At 37.4% G+C, this 14,667-nt stretch overlaps 1 protein-coding gene across 9 annotated transcripts in view; it reads left to right on the top strand.

The window, feature by feature from the left end:
- The window catches only part of HTT (huntingtin), a 95,990-nt gene that overhangs the window by 63,765 nt on the left and 17,558 nt on the right, over window positions 1-14,667 (top strand). For 6 of the 9 annotated variants that reach the window (XR_014228637.1, XR_014228638.1, XM_082316112.1 and 3 more), the window contains 13 exons: window positions 61-206; window positions 658-835; window positions 1,114-1,209; window positions 2,061-2,248; window positions 4,073-4,199; window positions 5,405-5,505; window positions 7,783-7,937; window positions 8,321-8,460; window positions 8,631-8,713; window positions 10,317-10,447; window positions 10,625-10,754; window positions 11,526-11,681; window positions 14,389-14,579. Coding sequence is in view for 7 of the 9 variants with exons in the window: in XM_082316112.1 (XP_082172238.1) it covers window positions 61-206; window positions 658-835; window positions 1,114-1,209; window positions 2,061-2,248; window positions 4,073-4,199; window positions 5,405-5,505; window positions 7,783-7,937; window positions 8,321-8,460; window positions 8,631-8,713; window positions 10,317-10,447; window positions 10,625-10,754; window positions 11,526-11,681; window positions 14,389-14,579 (1,822 nt within the window). In the remaining 2 variants the exon portion in view is untranslated. Of the gene's footprint in view, window positions 1-60; window positions 207-657; window positions 836-1,113; window positions 1,210-2,060; window positions 2,249-4,072; window positions 4,200-5,404; window positions 5,506-5,963; window positions 6,372-7,265; window positions 7,665-7,766; window positions 7,938-8,320; window positions 8,461-8,630; window positions 8,714-10,316; window positions 10,448-10,624; window positions 10,755-11,525; window positions 11,682-14,388; window positions 14,580-14,667 lie in introns of those variants that run through there. The other 3 variants (XM_082316116.1, XM_082316115.1, XM_082316114.1) reach the window with 3 other exon arrangements.

Genomic DNA, 14,667 nt, shown 5'->3' with positions numbered 1-14,667 from the left:
AAGCATTTATTGAGGGGGAAAAATTCAAACTGTTAGATTTCATCCAGTCTTATTTTATAGGAGATGAGGTGATGTATCAGTCTATGATGACACTTTGTCGTGCACTGGCTCAGTATTTGTTATTACTCTCAAAACTACCATCTGGTCTCCGTGTTCCTCCTGACAAAGAGGATGATATCCTGAAATTCGTAGTTATGTCAGTAGAGGTAAGAAGCTACAGCATAATTAAAAATATGATGTTGGGAGAGGGAACAACTTTGACTTAAACTGATCGCCATTGAGTAACTTTGGATCTGGGCAATTTTCTTGTCTTAACTGTAGAAATTTGTTCAGTGGTTATTTTATTTGACCTGTGCTAGTAAATCAGATGGGCTTAGGGGACAAGGGCAGCTTTTTACAAGGAGAGGTTGACTGAATGATGGAATGATCTTGGCATTTGGGAGAATAGCCCTGCACCGATTTTTGGGACATGAATGAACAGTATATACTGCTCATAGTTTTCTTGTACTTAAAGTAAATTCTGTTCTCTCAAGAAAAAGATTAATAGAACTTGCTAATAAAACTTTACGTATTGCTGAGTAAAAAAAAAAAGTCTTTGGTTATAAGTTCTTCTGTTGCAAGAATTGCTACTAATGGAAAATTTTTATTTTTGCACAGGCATTATCATGGCATTTAATGCATGACCAGATTCCATTAAGTATAGATCTTCAAGCTGGTCTGGATTGTTGCTGTCTGACACTACAGCAGCCTAGTCTCTGGAATTTGCTGGCTTCTGCAGCTAATGTGACATATGCTTGCTCCTTAATTAATTGCATTAGATTTATCATAGAAGCAGGTGAGTCCAAATTGAACAGCTATGAGAAAATTTTCTTAATAAATTGTCAGTCATCACTGATCAAATGCTAGATGTCTGGAATATTTCCTCTGAGTCCTTTTTAATTATTTCTTCGACAAATTTATTTTTACTACTTCAATTTCTCATTTAAAATGTTTTGTTTACTTTTCAACTTGGCAGATGCCTTGGAGATGTCAAATATTTGACTATGTGGTTTTGAGGAGAAAAATATGAGATATGTAATGGCTGTATCTTTTAAATATTTTTGTCTAATTCAGTTGCTGTTGAACCTGGTAATCAACTTCTTAGTCCTGAAAGAAAGAAGAATACTTCAAAAGGCATAAGTGAGGGTGAAATTGATTCAAACACACAGAGTAAGTAAACAGTGAATTCCACTTTTGCCTTAAACTTTCACTGAAGAAATATTTGTAAATACCCTTTCCATTACTGTTTTTTAACAATGAGTGTTCATCTGAGACCTTATTTGTATTTTATATATGTTTATTAAATATAGCTTGACATATTTTTAACAGGTATGGTTGTTTTTTCTTGTAAGTTAAATATTAATGCAGATTTTTCTTTTGGGGGATTCTGGTACTTGTGCAGCATGCTACAGACTGAGCTTTTTAAAGTGTTGTGGGATTTTTAAATTTGTGGGAGAGGTAGAGTTGTTAATATTTCTTCTGAAGAATGGCAGATTCATTATCTGCCCTTCTGCAGCATGGGTGCACTGTTGAGTACGTTGAGGTGAAGGTCAAGTGTAGTCCGTGAGTGTGGACAACATTGTCTTCCATATCCAGCTGAGCTGGTACAGTAAGATACCACTTCTATCTACAGAAATTACCTGCTTGTCAGATTTAGCATAGAGCCAGCCACAAGACTATTTTCTCATAAAACTTTAAATTCTGATAAATGCTCTGTTTGGTTGGGCCCGTTCTTGCTGGGGTTAGCATGTGAGCTGCTCTGCTGACAGATCTCAGGTACTGGTAATCTCCAGCACTGGGACTGGCAAACAACACAAGCCATTATGGGGAGGGTGGTATTAGTACTCTTCAACTAGCTGAAATATTGTAGAATATTTCTTTGTATACATCCTTTTTGTGATTTTGTCCTTGTTAGTCGACATGCTCTTTCATTAAGCATTTCCTTGTTTTTCTGTATCTTTTAAAATTATGTGTCTTTTGCATAGATTAATAAAACTGAATTTCTTTTTCTCCCAACAAAGAAACTAAACACATTACTGCAGCTTGTGAAATGGTAGCTGAGATGGTAGAATGCTTACAGACTGTCTTGGCACTGGGGCACAAAAGAAACAGCAGTATCCCAGCGTTTCTTACTCCTGTCCTCAAGAACATCATCATCAGTTTAGCAAGGCTGCCTCTAGTGAACAGTTACACAAGAGTACCTCCTTTGGTATGTTCATTATGCTTTGTTTTCAGGACTTTAAAAGCTATTGAACAACTTTTTGAAAACCAAACATGGTGTTGCATCTTAAGTTTTATGTCACTAGGCCTTCAACCTTTAGCTAATTTGATCAGCCAGTTTGTCTTTTTAAACACTGAGTAGCGAAACATTGAAGTGAACTCTTATTTGATATCTTTACAGAATCAGAGATTTGATTAGAAAGGAGTGTAGTTGCTCCTTATATTCTTATGTGAAAGAATGTCCAGGTGGTTGTTTAAGAAAGAAAAAGCAAGCAATGACTTGGGTGCTTCATTAGGGCTAATATTTCCTCCCCCTCAGTGGGATTGCTTACCCTGGAAAGAGTGTAAAATCTACACTGCTACTTTCTTTGACACCTGAATTGACAAAATTCATTTTTTGTTATGCTAAGCACCACAACGATGCAATGGTGCTGGGGTGTCTGAATTAGTGTCTGAACTAACTCAGGTATTTGTGTGTGGTACCATACCATGGCAGGCCACGCAGATACTTTTGGATTGTATATTGCTGTTCTTTCCTAACTGATCTTGGGTCTTTTGAACAAGGTATTTCAATCTTTTCTTCATGGCCAGGTAACATGGATTTAAGAACACCTCATGATTACCTCCATGTATTGTTAGTACTGTGAAATGACTTTGTTTTGATAAACTTCAAAAACCGTTATCAGAAACATTTCTAGAAGCTTATTAGGTAGAGCAAAAGGGGGTTTCCTGATATGTGCAAGGCCATTTCTCTGGCCTTTCTCTGTTTCTCAGTACTCTGTTTTTGAAGGGATGTCAAAAGATACTATTTTTTTAATGGAGAATTTTTTCCCATTCATGGATGTATCTTTGTGCTTTTTCCCTGAATTACCTTTCAGCATCATTTACGTACAGTCTAGGAGTCACCTGGCGCTTCTAAACTGAAACATATGATAGGAACTTACTTGCTTTCATATTGTTGTGGTTTAACCCCAGCTGGCAACTAAGTACCACACAGTCGCTTACTCGCTCCCCCGCAGCGGGATGGGGGAGAGAGTCAGAAGAGTAAAAGTGAGAAAACTCATGGGTTGAGATAAAGACAGTTTAATAGGTAGAGCAAAAGCCGCACATGCAAGCAAAACAAAATAAGGAATTCATTCAGTGCTTCCCACCGGCAGGCAGGTGTTCAGCCATCTCCAGGAAAGCAGGGCTCCATCATGTGCAATGGTTACTTGGGAAGACAAATGCCATCACTCCGAACGTCCCCCCCTTCCTTCTTCTTCCCCCAGCTTTCTATACTGAGCATGACGCCATATGGTATGGAATAGCCCTTTGGTCAGTTGGGGTCAGCTGTCCCAGCCGTGTCCCCTCCCAGCTTCTTGGCCACCCCCAGCCTCCTCGCTGGTGGGGTGGGGTGAGGAGCAGAAAAGGCCTTGACTCTGTGTAAGCGCTGCTCAGTGATGACAAAACCATCCCTGTGTTATCAACGCTGTTTCCAGCACAAATCCAAAAGACAGCCCCATAGTAGCTACTGTGAAGAAAATTAACTCTATCCCAGCCAAAGCCAGCACACATATCCAAACTTGGACAGTAGGACTGAATAATTAATTCATAGTGAGAAATATGCAAAAAATCCCCCCAAGTTAGTAACGCAGAGTAAAATGTGTAATAGCTGTGTCAAACATTTAATCTTTCTCTGAGTTTTTTTTTGTATTTGGAGAATTACTTTGTTTACTGATGTCTCATTCCTTTTGAATGGTGCATATGTATTTATAGCTGTCATGTTAACACTATTTCTGTTTTGGATAAGTAGACTTTCTTTGTATTTCTTCAGGTCTGGAAATTAGGCTGGTCACCAAAGCCTGCAGGTGACTTCGGCACAGTTTTTCCTGAAATACCAGTAGAATTTCTACAAGAAAAAGAAATCTTTAAGGAGTTCATCTATCGCATTAATACACTTGGTATGTACAAAATTAAAAATTAATATAGTTGGCTTTTGTTGGGCATTTACCTGTGTTGTGAAGTTACTGAATAACTGAATCTGGTACCATTTGTTTACTTTTGTTGCTTTTGTGGAAGAGAAATAATATTTCAGAGCATGTTAGTAATTGTAATAATTGTAATAATTCTTACATTTTGCTCAATGCAGAGAAAAAATTTATAAATTATAGAAATAAAGCCAAAAACTGTTCCAACTCAGGGAGGTGATTTCAGTGTACTTTTACAGAATGGCCACTTGTTTTCTGGAGCGTACACTTGACAATATCTTTGAGAATATTTTGCTTCCCCCCCTCCTTTTTTATTAATGCACAGTATTAATATTAATTATATTATTCTGTTCATAAATAGAATTTAGTGCCACACTCTCAATATTTTAAATGAGATGCTGTCACTTTAAAGCTTCTGGATATGTCAGTTTACTGAATGAGAGCAGTGGGGCTTAAGAGTTTGTCTTTGTCAACAGATGAGACTGTCAAGGGTAATGCACCAAATTTTCCGTATGCTTATGCAAGTCCTTTGGTGTTTTGGGTTTTTTTGCCTCTCTGATCTGCAGGTTAATATTTGACTGACTTGTGGTGTAGCACTGATTTCTGTTGAGCACTATAATCCCTAAGATGACATTCTCATTTTTGATTCTTTAGATATCATTGGTATAAACTGCAAGGTATTATTCAGGAATCCTCTGCAGTCTTTTATAGGCAAAAATTTGTTTGGAAAATTTTGAGAAGTGCTTGAATTTTAATGGCCTATTTCTAGGCAATTCAGTCATTTTGCTTTTTAGGGTATGAAGATTTCTTGGATCATTACGGGATTCTCCATGACCTACTTTCTTGTGAGAATTGGCCAATTTTCCAGATGATTTTATGTTGTGAAAACCTGATAATCTCAGTGCTTTGAAAGTTGGACAATCGAAATATTTAAATGTATATAAGAAACAACCCCAACAGGACCATTTAAATAATAATATGCAGAACCCTTCTAAAGGGTTTATCACTTCCTAAAATAGAACAGTTTAAATTTAAGCTGTAATGATTAGAACAAATGAGAAATCGAATAGGAAATGGTACAAAACTGAATCTATGGAAACAATGTACTGTTTTTTAATGGTGTTCAATGTTTAAATTTGTATTAAGACATAAATGGCTATCTCTGAGTGTTTCCATAGGATGGATCAGCCGCACTCAGTTTGAAGAGACTTGGGCTACTTTGCTTGGTGTGCTTGTAACTCAGCCTATTGTAATGGACCAAGAGGAGAACCAACAAGAGGTAATGTCATTCACTGAATTTTTTTAATTAAATTTTACTGAAACTAAGAAAAATGTTTCTATTAATAAACCTGTAAAGCAGAAAAGTAGTGACTGAAACTAAGAAATTATTTCCGTTTTGTATTTCCTTGTCTTCATATCACTGTGAATTCAGACACATCCATCTTCTGGCTTAAAGCTTCTGCAAGCATGTAAATAGTATGGAAAAATTTTAGTGAAGCTGTTTCAACTTTATATTAGTACATCACTCAACACACACACAGTTCAAAGTTTGCTTGATTAGATGTTTGGCTTTAGGCACAGTAGGAACTCCAAAAACTTCAAGAGAAACAATGAGTGAGAAGTGTGCCTTTAGGAAATACACTGGTTAACTGTAACTAGTATGCATTACTGCAATTATCTGTGCTATCTAATAATCAAGCTTCAAGGGGAGCTTCTTTGGTAAGATTTTTTTGTAAGATTCTTGACTAGAAATGAATTGACCTGGAGATGCATGTCCATGTCCCTCGCTCTCAGTTGTAGACTGTATATTGGATATCTGGGCTTCGAACTTGGATGCCTCAGGTAAGTGTTCAAAATTCAGTGGAGGTCATTTGGGGATCACAGCTGAAGAAGTGTATCGATACCAAAAGCAAATATGAGAGTGAACTTAGCTATCATGACAGAGACTTTCTCTCTTCAGCTGTCTTAACCCGCTAGCGAACTGATTTTACGAGGTTCTAGCTCTTTGACCGGAAAGGCTTTTTTTTTCCTGGACTCATACAGCGTTCACTCCCAAACTGCGAACAGCCCTGATGGTAGGTGTGGAGCCTAAAGCATTTTGAAGAATTCAGAGGGTAGATGCCTACGAATAGTGGATCCAACATAGCAGACAAAGGGGGTTTCCCTTGCTTCCTTGGTGTCAGACTCAAAAAGGAGTAGGGCATCATGATCTCTCTTCCCTGGGTTAGCGTTTTGTTAGCTAGACTGACTGGGGCACTTGTTGGGCAGCCTGCAGAATTTTTGACTTAACTCTTTTCTACATAATGGCCATGTTGGATCAGACTTAAGGCAACCTAGCTATTGGTAGTTCCTTATTTGTCACGTAGGGAGTGTTTATTTGTAGAATAGGAGTAATACTACTCCTTTACTTTCCAAGGAAAACTAATATGTTCAAAATTGCAAACATTTTAAGCACTATTATAAATTTCAGTATGTTAATATTTTCTGAAATAAAAATACAAGGTTCGTTTTGGGTTTGTTTTTTTTTTTTTAAATGTTGAAAATTCGTTACCATCTTACATTTTCTAAAAAGGTTCAGACTCTCTTGTGGTCTGATACTTTCAAGAAGAAATCAGAATCTATACAATGAAAGCAAAAACTGAGAAACATCCTGCCACTTCAGAATCTGCAAGTGTTTGTGCTGTTCTAATTTTAGTTTGTAAAAAAAACCTGATTTAGTCAAAGTACTGATGATAAACAGTTCTGAGCAAAAAAGTTAAATGTACTGCAAAGATTCCTGCTACCATCAACATGGGGAGGATGAGTTACAACCCACAGTGCCAGAAGTTTATTTTGAGAGTTTTTTTTTTTTTTTTAAAGGGAAAGAAACAGACTACTACAGTGGTGATGACTTACAGTGGCAAAGTACTTGATGCAATGTGTGTAGTTCCAAATGCTTCTATTGGGGGAAAATGGCAGTCTCTCAAGTATGAATAATAGATTGAATCTAAACCAAATATTTTAAGAAAGTTGTGTTACAGTTTTCTCACACTTTTACAGTGGTGCTAAATACTGAATCTGTAGCATCTTGGTTTAGAAGAAACATTGGATGCATCTGGATAATGATGCCCAGAAAAATGCTGCTGAAAATTCATTATGAGGTTGAATTTTGTTCCTAAATGGGCTATTATTAAAAACAGTTAACATGGATCCTTCTCTGAAGAGCTTCCAACTCAGATTTTGTCTTATTTGATGCTTTGTTTCAACAGGTAACTAATGGGTAGATGCAAACAAAGAAACTAAATACTTTGAAAGTTCTGAAATGGACATCTTGAGGTTTTAATGCCATTGGGATAAGAGAGGATGTGTGCAGAATGGCTAATGAGGTGGAAGGATGTGTTGCTGCTACAGTCAGTGCTTTGTGTGCATTGCTTATGTCAGCTAGATTTCTGTATGGGAAGAAGTCTAGATGTCAGACTTATTAATGATAATTTAGTGGAAGTTGACAAACTCATATTCAGGGCTTTCAGGATTCTTTTTTTTTTACAATTCAAATTACAGTAAGTTCATTTTACAGGAAGATACAGAGAGGACCCAAATCAATGTTCTTGCAGTACAAGCCATAACTTCCTTGGTGCTGAGTGCAATGACAATACCTGTTGCAGGCAACCCAGCAGTTAGCTGTTTGGAACAGCAGCCCCGCAACAAAGCTTTAAAAGCTCTGGACACAAGGTATTTTTTCACTTGCTCTAAAATGCATGAAAGTTATAATTGTGATTAATACATAAGTACAATTGCTTAATCTAGCTGTAGCAAAATATGTATAGACTATATTTTCTAAGCAACAGTGTTTACAGATGGATCTGTTTACATAGAAGTTCCATGGACTTAGCATCACGAGCCTGCTGTGTTAAAAGACAGTATCTGAAAAAGACAATATCTTATTAAAATCTAGTAAACAATGTGCAGAATGTATTTCTCAACATTTCTTAGTTTTAGCATCCCTGATAACAAAAATAAGCATAGACACATAACGCTGTAGAGTAAGCCAGTCTGACTTGCACGAAAATGTTAAAGGGAAAATCTGCTTAAATCGATTTCTGTTGGGCTTTCAGGTTTGGGAGGAAGCTAAGTGTTATCAGGGGAATTGTTGAACAGGAAATCCAAGCAATGGTATCTAAGAGAGACAATATTGCTACTCATCACTTATACCAAGCTTGGGACCCTGTTCCATCACTTTCTCCTGCTACTACAGGTAAGTGCCTGTGTGCTGGGGGGAAGGGGAGAGTGAATTTCTTTTACGTTTAAAAAGTAGAAAAGATACTCTTAGGAATTTATTTGCAATCCAGTTTGCAGGAAATGAAGCCGTTTTCACATCTGCTTTGTTATGCATGTTTTAAAAACTTTTCTCCTGTTTTGTTATAGGTGCTCTTATCAGCCATGAAAAACTCTTACTGCAGATCAATACTGAACGAGAAATAGGAGATATGGATTATAAACTGGGACAGGTTTGTTAAAACCTTAACTTTGAACTTGACTTTTATTACATTTCTTCTATTTGTGAAAGTTCAGTTAAGAGGCGTTGCTTAACATGAGATGTAAACTAAAAGCTCTGAGTGATGCAGGGTAGATCATAACTGGGTGAATCCCCTCAGCCAGCTGTCCCTCTTCTCATGGAAATTTTGCTTGTGTGTGTGAGGTCTACCTGTGAGCCAGCTATTGAGTTGTTCTTTTCAGCCTTGTATGTTAAAGAGCTCTTGTAGTGTTAGCTTCCACTTTAACTACTGGATTTTAATTTGCTGTGGCATGCTTGCAGTAGTCCTTAGGAAATGAAAAATCACTGGACATAAAATAAGCAATGTTGTTTTAACTTTAAATAAACCTACTGTAGGGACATAAATTTCACTGGATGATGTTAGTTGGAAAATTAGCACTGTATACAGTGAATTAAAAAATCGTCCTTATCTGGTTACTTATCTCCTTGAAAAATTAGTCTTTACATAAAGTTACATATAAGTTTTAAATGTAATATTTGTTTAATTATTTGAGTAGTATGTATTAGTGGAAAAAAACCTTAAATACTAAACTCAGATGACAATATTTTTCTTGAGATACCTTTTGCATAAGGAAGACTAAATGATCACTGGTCTGTCTCTAGGCATCTGTATGTTCTCTTGAGATTTTAAATGGCTTGAACGTTCAGTATTTGCAGGTTTATAGACCCTACATATTATTTACAAAAGCTGTTAACCCTATAACAATACTAGGCATTAGGCATCTTGCTTTAAAAATAAACAAACGTGTTTATATTTTTGCTTAACATGAAAAAATTCTATGTAAGGTGAATTTTTGTCTAAGAAGTAAGTCTTGAACTATGTAAGATAAGTAACTTGAGAGGAAAAAGTAATACCAGTATTGAAGTACAGGAAGTGCTGATTTTGTTTTGGAATCTTCAGACAGATCATTTATGAAATGCTATCAGCAGGTCTTATTGTTCTGAAACTTTAATTTTTATAAATAAAAAAGAAGAAATCAGGAGTTTTCTTCTTCACAGATATTTGTTAATCTACCCTGAGTCAAAGGATTTGAAATCTTAGTCTTGTCTGGTTTCAGAATAAAGGTTATACTGCAATCAGATATGATGACTTATGGTTTGAGAAGAGTTAGGAACGTGTTTTCTGTTGAACTGCAGTTGTTACAGTTCTTCCTGAATTATTTTCTTGCTTGATATGAATTGTAAATATTTATACTTTTGCTTTGGATTTTAGATCTGGTATGTTGACTTTGGGATGATGCATGCATATTGTTAGTGTGTGCTTACAGGTTAGCCAGATGCTGCTTTCAGCGTCACCTGTATTGCTCTACTAAGCACATGGTGCTACTGTTTTTGCTGTGCCATACAGTTTAAAGTGAGTTAAACTAAAATGTTGAATTTTTTTTTTAAACCTTTAAGTGAAGTGCAGTTCATGTAAATGTTCCTTGAGGCTGTGTGTTGCCTGTCATTTAAATGAAAAATGTATTGGTCTTCTAAGATTTTTCTAATCTGACTATGAAGGGTGTTAAATATTGTCCTTCTTTTCTATTTGTTTTTCTTTTTTATTGTGTTGCAAGGTCTCTATACACTCCATATGGTTAGGAAATAATATCACTCCATTGAGAGAAGAAGAGTGGGGTGAGGATGAAGAAGATGAGAATGACATACCTGTTCCTTCCTCACCACCAACCTCTCCTATTAACACCAGGTGTCTTATTTTTTCTTGTCTCTCCTTTGGCTTATTGATAAGCTTTTATCTCTTCATGTTGAGTTCAGTAAGCTGGGTTTATAAATTGGACACTGGTAAATAACTATTATTTCAAATCGGGTATTATAGCAGAGCTTAAGAATAGCCATTTTAACACTCGCTTATTGTGCCTTGCAGGAAACACCGGGCTGGTGTAGATATACATTCTTGTTCTCAATTCTTGCTTGAACTGTATAGTCAGTGGATATTGCCATCAAACCCTAGCAAGAGAACGCCAGTCATTTTGATTAGCGAAGTGGTGCGATCAGTAAGTCTATTATTCATAGTCATAATTGAGTATACGTTACCAAATATTCAGAGCTAAGCAGCATCTGTAAAGCTTCTTTTAATATATGGGAAACACTGATTTTTCTTGGCAGTGCTATTATATGGGCAGTACAGAAATACAACTTGAGCAACTATAACATTATACTGATTTAAACTATATAAGCATCTGGATTGCATATTCTGCTACTACGTTACAAACACTTTAGTTATTTAATGATAGTCGGTATTTTACTTGACTACTTGCTAGAAGTAGATTTCAGTATTTTGCTTATCCTATCTCTTTGTAAGACAATGAAGATGGAACAACAATGTATTAGAGGATTAAATTGACTATTGAAGTGTAGAAGCAAAACTGAAGAACATAGGTGTGGAATGTGTCTTGATAGCCATTATTCACTATCATAAAAGACTTAATGAAACTATCCTTGCAAGAGACTATGTATTGTGTGCTTTGGGGTGTTCTAGTACATTGTAAATGGCAATGTTAATTCCTTTTCCGGAATTACTTACTATAGTGGATTTGGTTTTGTAAACCTCTTGGGGGGGAAAAAGGACAATTTGGAGGTAACTGTTATCTGAGATAGATGGTGGAATTAATTCTGGACAACAATAGTTATTCCAGACACTTGAGTTAATGTTTACACATTTAATAGATCAATTGAGGAATCTTTTGCTGACAGTTAAAAGGGAGAGTAAATTTTTGGCTGTCTGCTAATGGACTTTTTTATATTCAATTTTAATTTGTGTACAGCTTCTGGCAGTATCAGACTTATTTACAGAAAGGAATCAGTTTGAGATGATGTATACAACATTGACAGAACTGCGAAAGGTGCATCCATCAGAAGATGAGATTCTTGTACAGTATTTGATACCAGCCACTTGTAAAGCTGCTGCAGTTCTCGGAATGGTAAGAAATTCTCATGGAAGTTTATTGCAAATTCATGAGTGTCTAGGTTAACTCATCCTTAGCTTCTGCTGTGAAATGTGGTGTACTTGGTAGGAGTAGTTTGTCTCTAAGAAAATCCCTTAGCTGATCTGCATGGCTATAAGAAGTCTTAGGATATGTATACTGGGCTTTCAGAGGTTGCAAACATCTCCAGTTGCCCTGTATTCAAACAGAAAGGTTGTTTTGGTTTGGTTTTGGTTTTTGGTTGGGTTTTTTTGGTTGTTTGTGTGGGGGGTTTTTTTGGGGTTTTTTTTTTGTTTTGTTTTTTTTTGATGTTTGAGCTTAATTTAATGTGCTTTTTTATTTATCTTATTTACTTGAGTGTTACCTTTGCCCTGGACTTATTTTGTTACATTTCAGGCCAAAAATGAGAACTGTGGCACAGCTATTGCTAGAGTTGTGTTACAGGTGAATGGCTGTAATCTCATGAGAGGCTGGGACAGTGCATGTGATGAATATGTAGCTTGACAGTCAGCTATCCCTTTTTTTTTCTCCTCACTCTTCCATTCACTGCATTGTTCTGCACTTAAGGAAAGAACATTATTAATGCAAATTATTTAATGAAATGTGTTGCTGTCTTTAAATCTGTAGACCAGGGAGCAGTAGTATCTTCCAATAGACATTTCAGAGTGGGATTATTTAGGGAAAAAAATTACAAATTCTTTTGAAAGAAGTTAGCATTTCTAGAAACTCTCTGAGACTAATACAAAACTGTATGGGTAATAGTGATAAGAAAAGTTTTGAAAGACTTTTGGGGTAGGGCTTCCAGTAGCTATTGTAGGAGCAACTGTGCAAGAGAAGGCTGTGAAAGTGATGCCAAGCATGCAGAAGCAGTTTTAGAGATCAGTTTGTTCTGACTAGGCTGTAATTTCGCACTCGGTGAACTAATAACACCTTCTCACAAGCGAACAGCTGAATATAACAGGTTAGTGGGAGGGAAAAAAAAAGTTGATTCCATCAAGAGTTGCTTGTCCTATGCTCAGTTATGTAGAAAATCCACTTAAAAAGAGCAACTAGAGAGCACAGACTGTAAAACTGGCCTGTATCTTAGATATTTCATGAATACAGGGACAAGGTAAAACAAATAATTTCTACTAAATATTTAAATTAGATTGTATGAAAAAGACTTTTCAAATCTAACAGTTTAGAATAAATTTTGCATATTCCAATAAGTTGTTGTACTTCAGTAACAGGGAGTGAAGTATCTAATACCAGCTTGATGTTTGAAGACTCAACATAGAATCATAGAATCATTTAGGTTGGAAAAGACCCTTAAGATCATCAAGTCCAACTGTCAACACTGCCAAGTCCACCACTAAACCATGTCCCTAAGCACCATGTCTACACGTCTTTTAAATACCTCCAGGGATAGAGACTCAACCACTTCCCTGGGCAGCCTGTTTCAGTGCTTGAGAATCCTTTTGGCGAAGAAATTTTTCTTAATATGCGACCTAAACCTTCCCTGGTGCAACCTGAGACCATTTCTTCTTTTCCTATCGCTTGTTACTAGGGAAAAGAGACCAACCCCCACCTCACTACGACCTCCTTTCAGGTAGTTGTAGAGAGCAATAAGGTCTCCCCTCAGCCTCCTTTTCTCCAGGCTAAACAACCCCAGTTCCCTCAGCCGTTCCTCCTAAGACTTGTGCTCTAGACCCTTTACCATCTTTGTTGCCCTTCTCTGGACATGCTCCAGCACCTCAGTGTCCTTATTGTAGTGCGGGGCCCAAAACTGAACACAGTGCTCGAGGTGCGGCCTCACCAGTGCTGAGTACAGGGGGACGATGACTTCCCTAGTCCTGCTGGCCACACTGTTTCTGATACAAGCCAGGATGCTCTTGGCCTTCTTAGCCACCTGCGCACACTGCTGGCTCATGTTCAGGCGGCTGTCAACCAACACCACCAGGTCCTTTTCAGCCAGGCAGCTCTCCAGCCACTCCTCCCCAAGCCTGTAGCGTTGCATGGGGTTGTTGTGACCCAAGTGCAGGACCCGGCACTCAGCCTTGTTGAACCTCATACAGTTGGCCTTGGCCCATCCATCCAGCCTGTCCAGGTCCCTCTGTAGGACCTTCCTACCCTCTAACAGATCAACACTCCGGCCCAACTTGGTGTCATCTGCAAATTTACTGAGGGTGCCCTCAATCCCCTCGTCCAGATCATGGGAATGGTGGAGAGAAAGATGTGTAGGTCTGAGTGCCAGTGGTTTTGGAGAACATATAAATGGAACTCTGTATTATGAATTGAGTGGATGGCAGAGTATTCTTTTGGATGCAGACTATAGCCATCTACCAGTCAGTTTCAGACAGAAGCATCCTTTGTGGTTAGCTGGAAGACCAGAAAATTCCAACCATCCAAGTCGTATATGTAGAGGATTCTTAATACCATGTATTATTTTGCTGAACTAATGATTATCTTGGTTTTTTTGGCTTTAAATCATGAGAATGTTTTACAGGTAAAACAAAGTAGCATCAGTTTACTAGTTAATCTGCAAGTCATCTCTTATCAAATTATATTAATCTTGTGACATTTGATTGAAAGTAGTTTTAAGCCAGGCTCTGGTTCATGCCATATTTTCTGCTCTTTAATTTGTTCCAAGTATTTCCAAATGACAGGCGTCACGCGTATTGAACCAGTGCTGACTTCTAATGAATACTCTCATTGCATGTATTAGGATAAAGCTGTGGCTGAACCAGTAAGTCGACTGCTGGAATCAACCCTAAGAAGCACCCATATGCCAAGTCGGATTGGAGCTCTGCATGGAATTCTTTATATCCTTGAGTGTGACTTGCTTGATGAGACAGCGAAGCAACTTATTCCAATTATTAGCGAGTATCTGCTCTCCAATTTGAGAGGAGTAGCACAGTAAGACTCTTCCCCTCCTTCCCCCCTGCCCTGAACTGTTGCATGCTTAAGTGTGAACAAAAGAGCTCTTTATGGCTTGCTGTTGTCA

The sequence above is a fragment of the Platalea leucorodia genome, assembly GCF_965183815.1.
Source record: "Platalea leucorodia genome assembly, chromosome: 6".
NCBI classification, from domain to species: domain Eukaryota; kingdom Metazoa; phylum Chordata; class Aves; order Pelecaniformes; family Threskiornithidae; genus Platalea; species Platalea leucorodia.
This window is presented reverse-complemented; position numbering and strand designations above follow the sequence as displayed.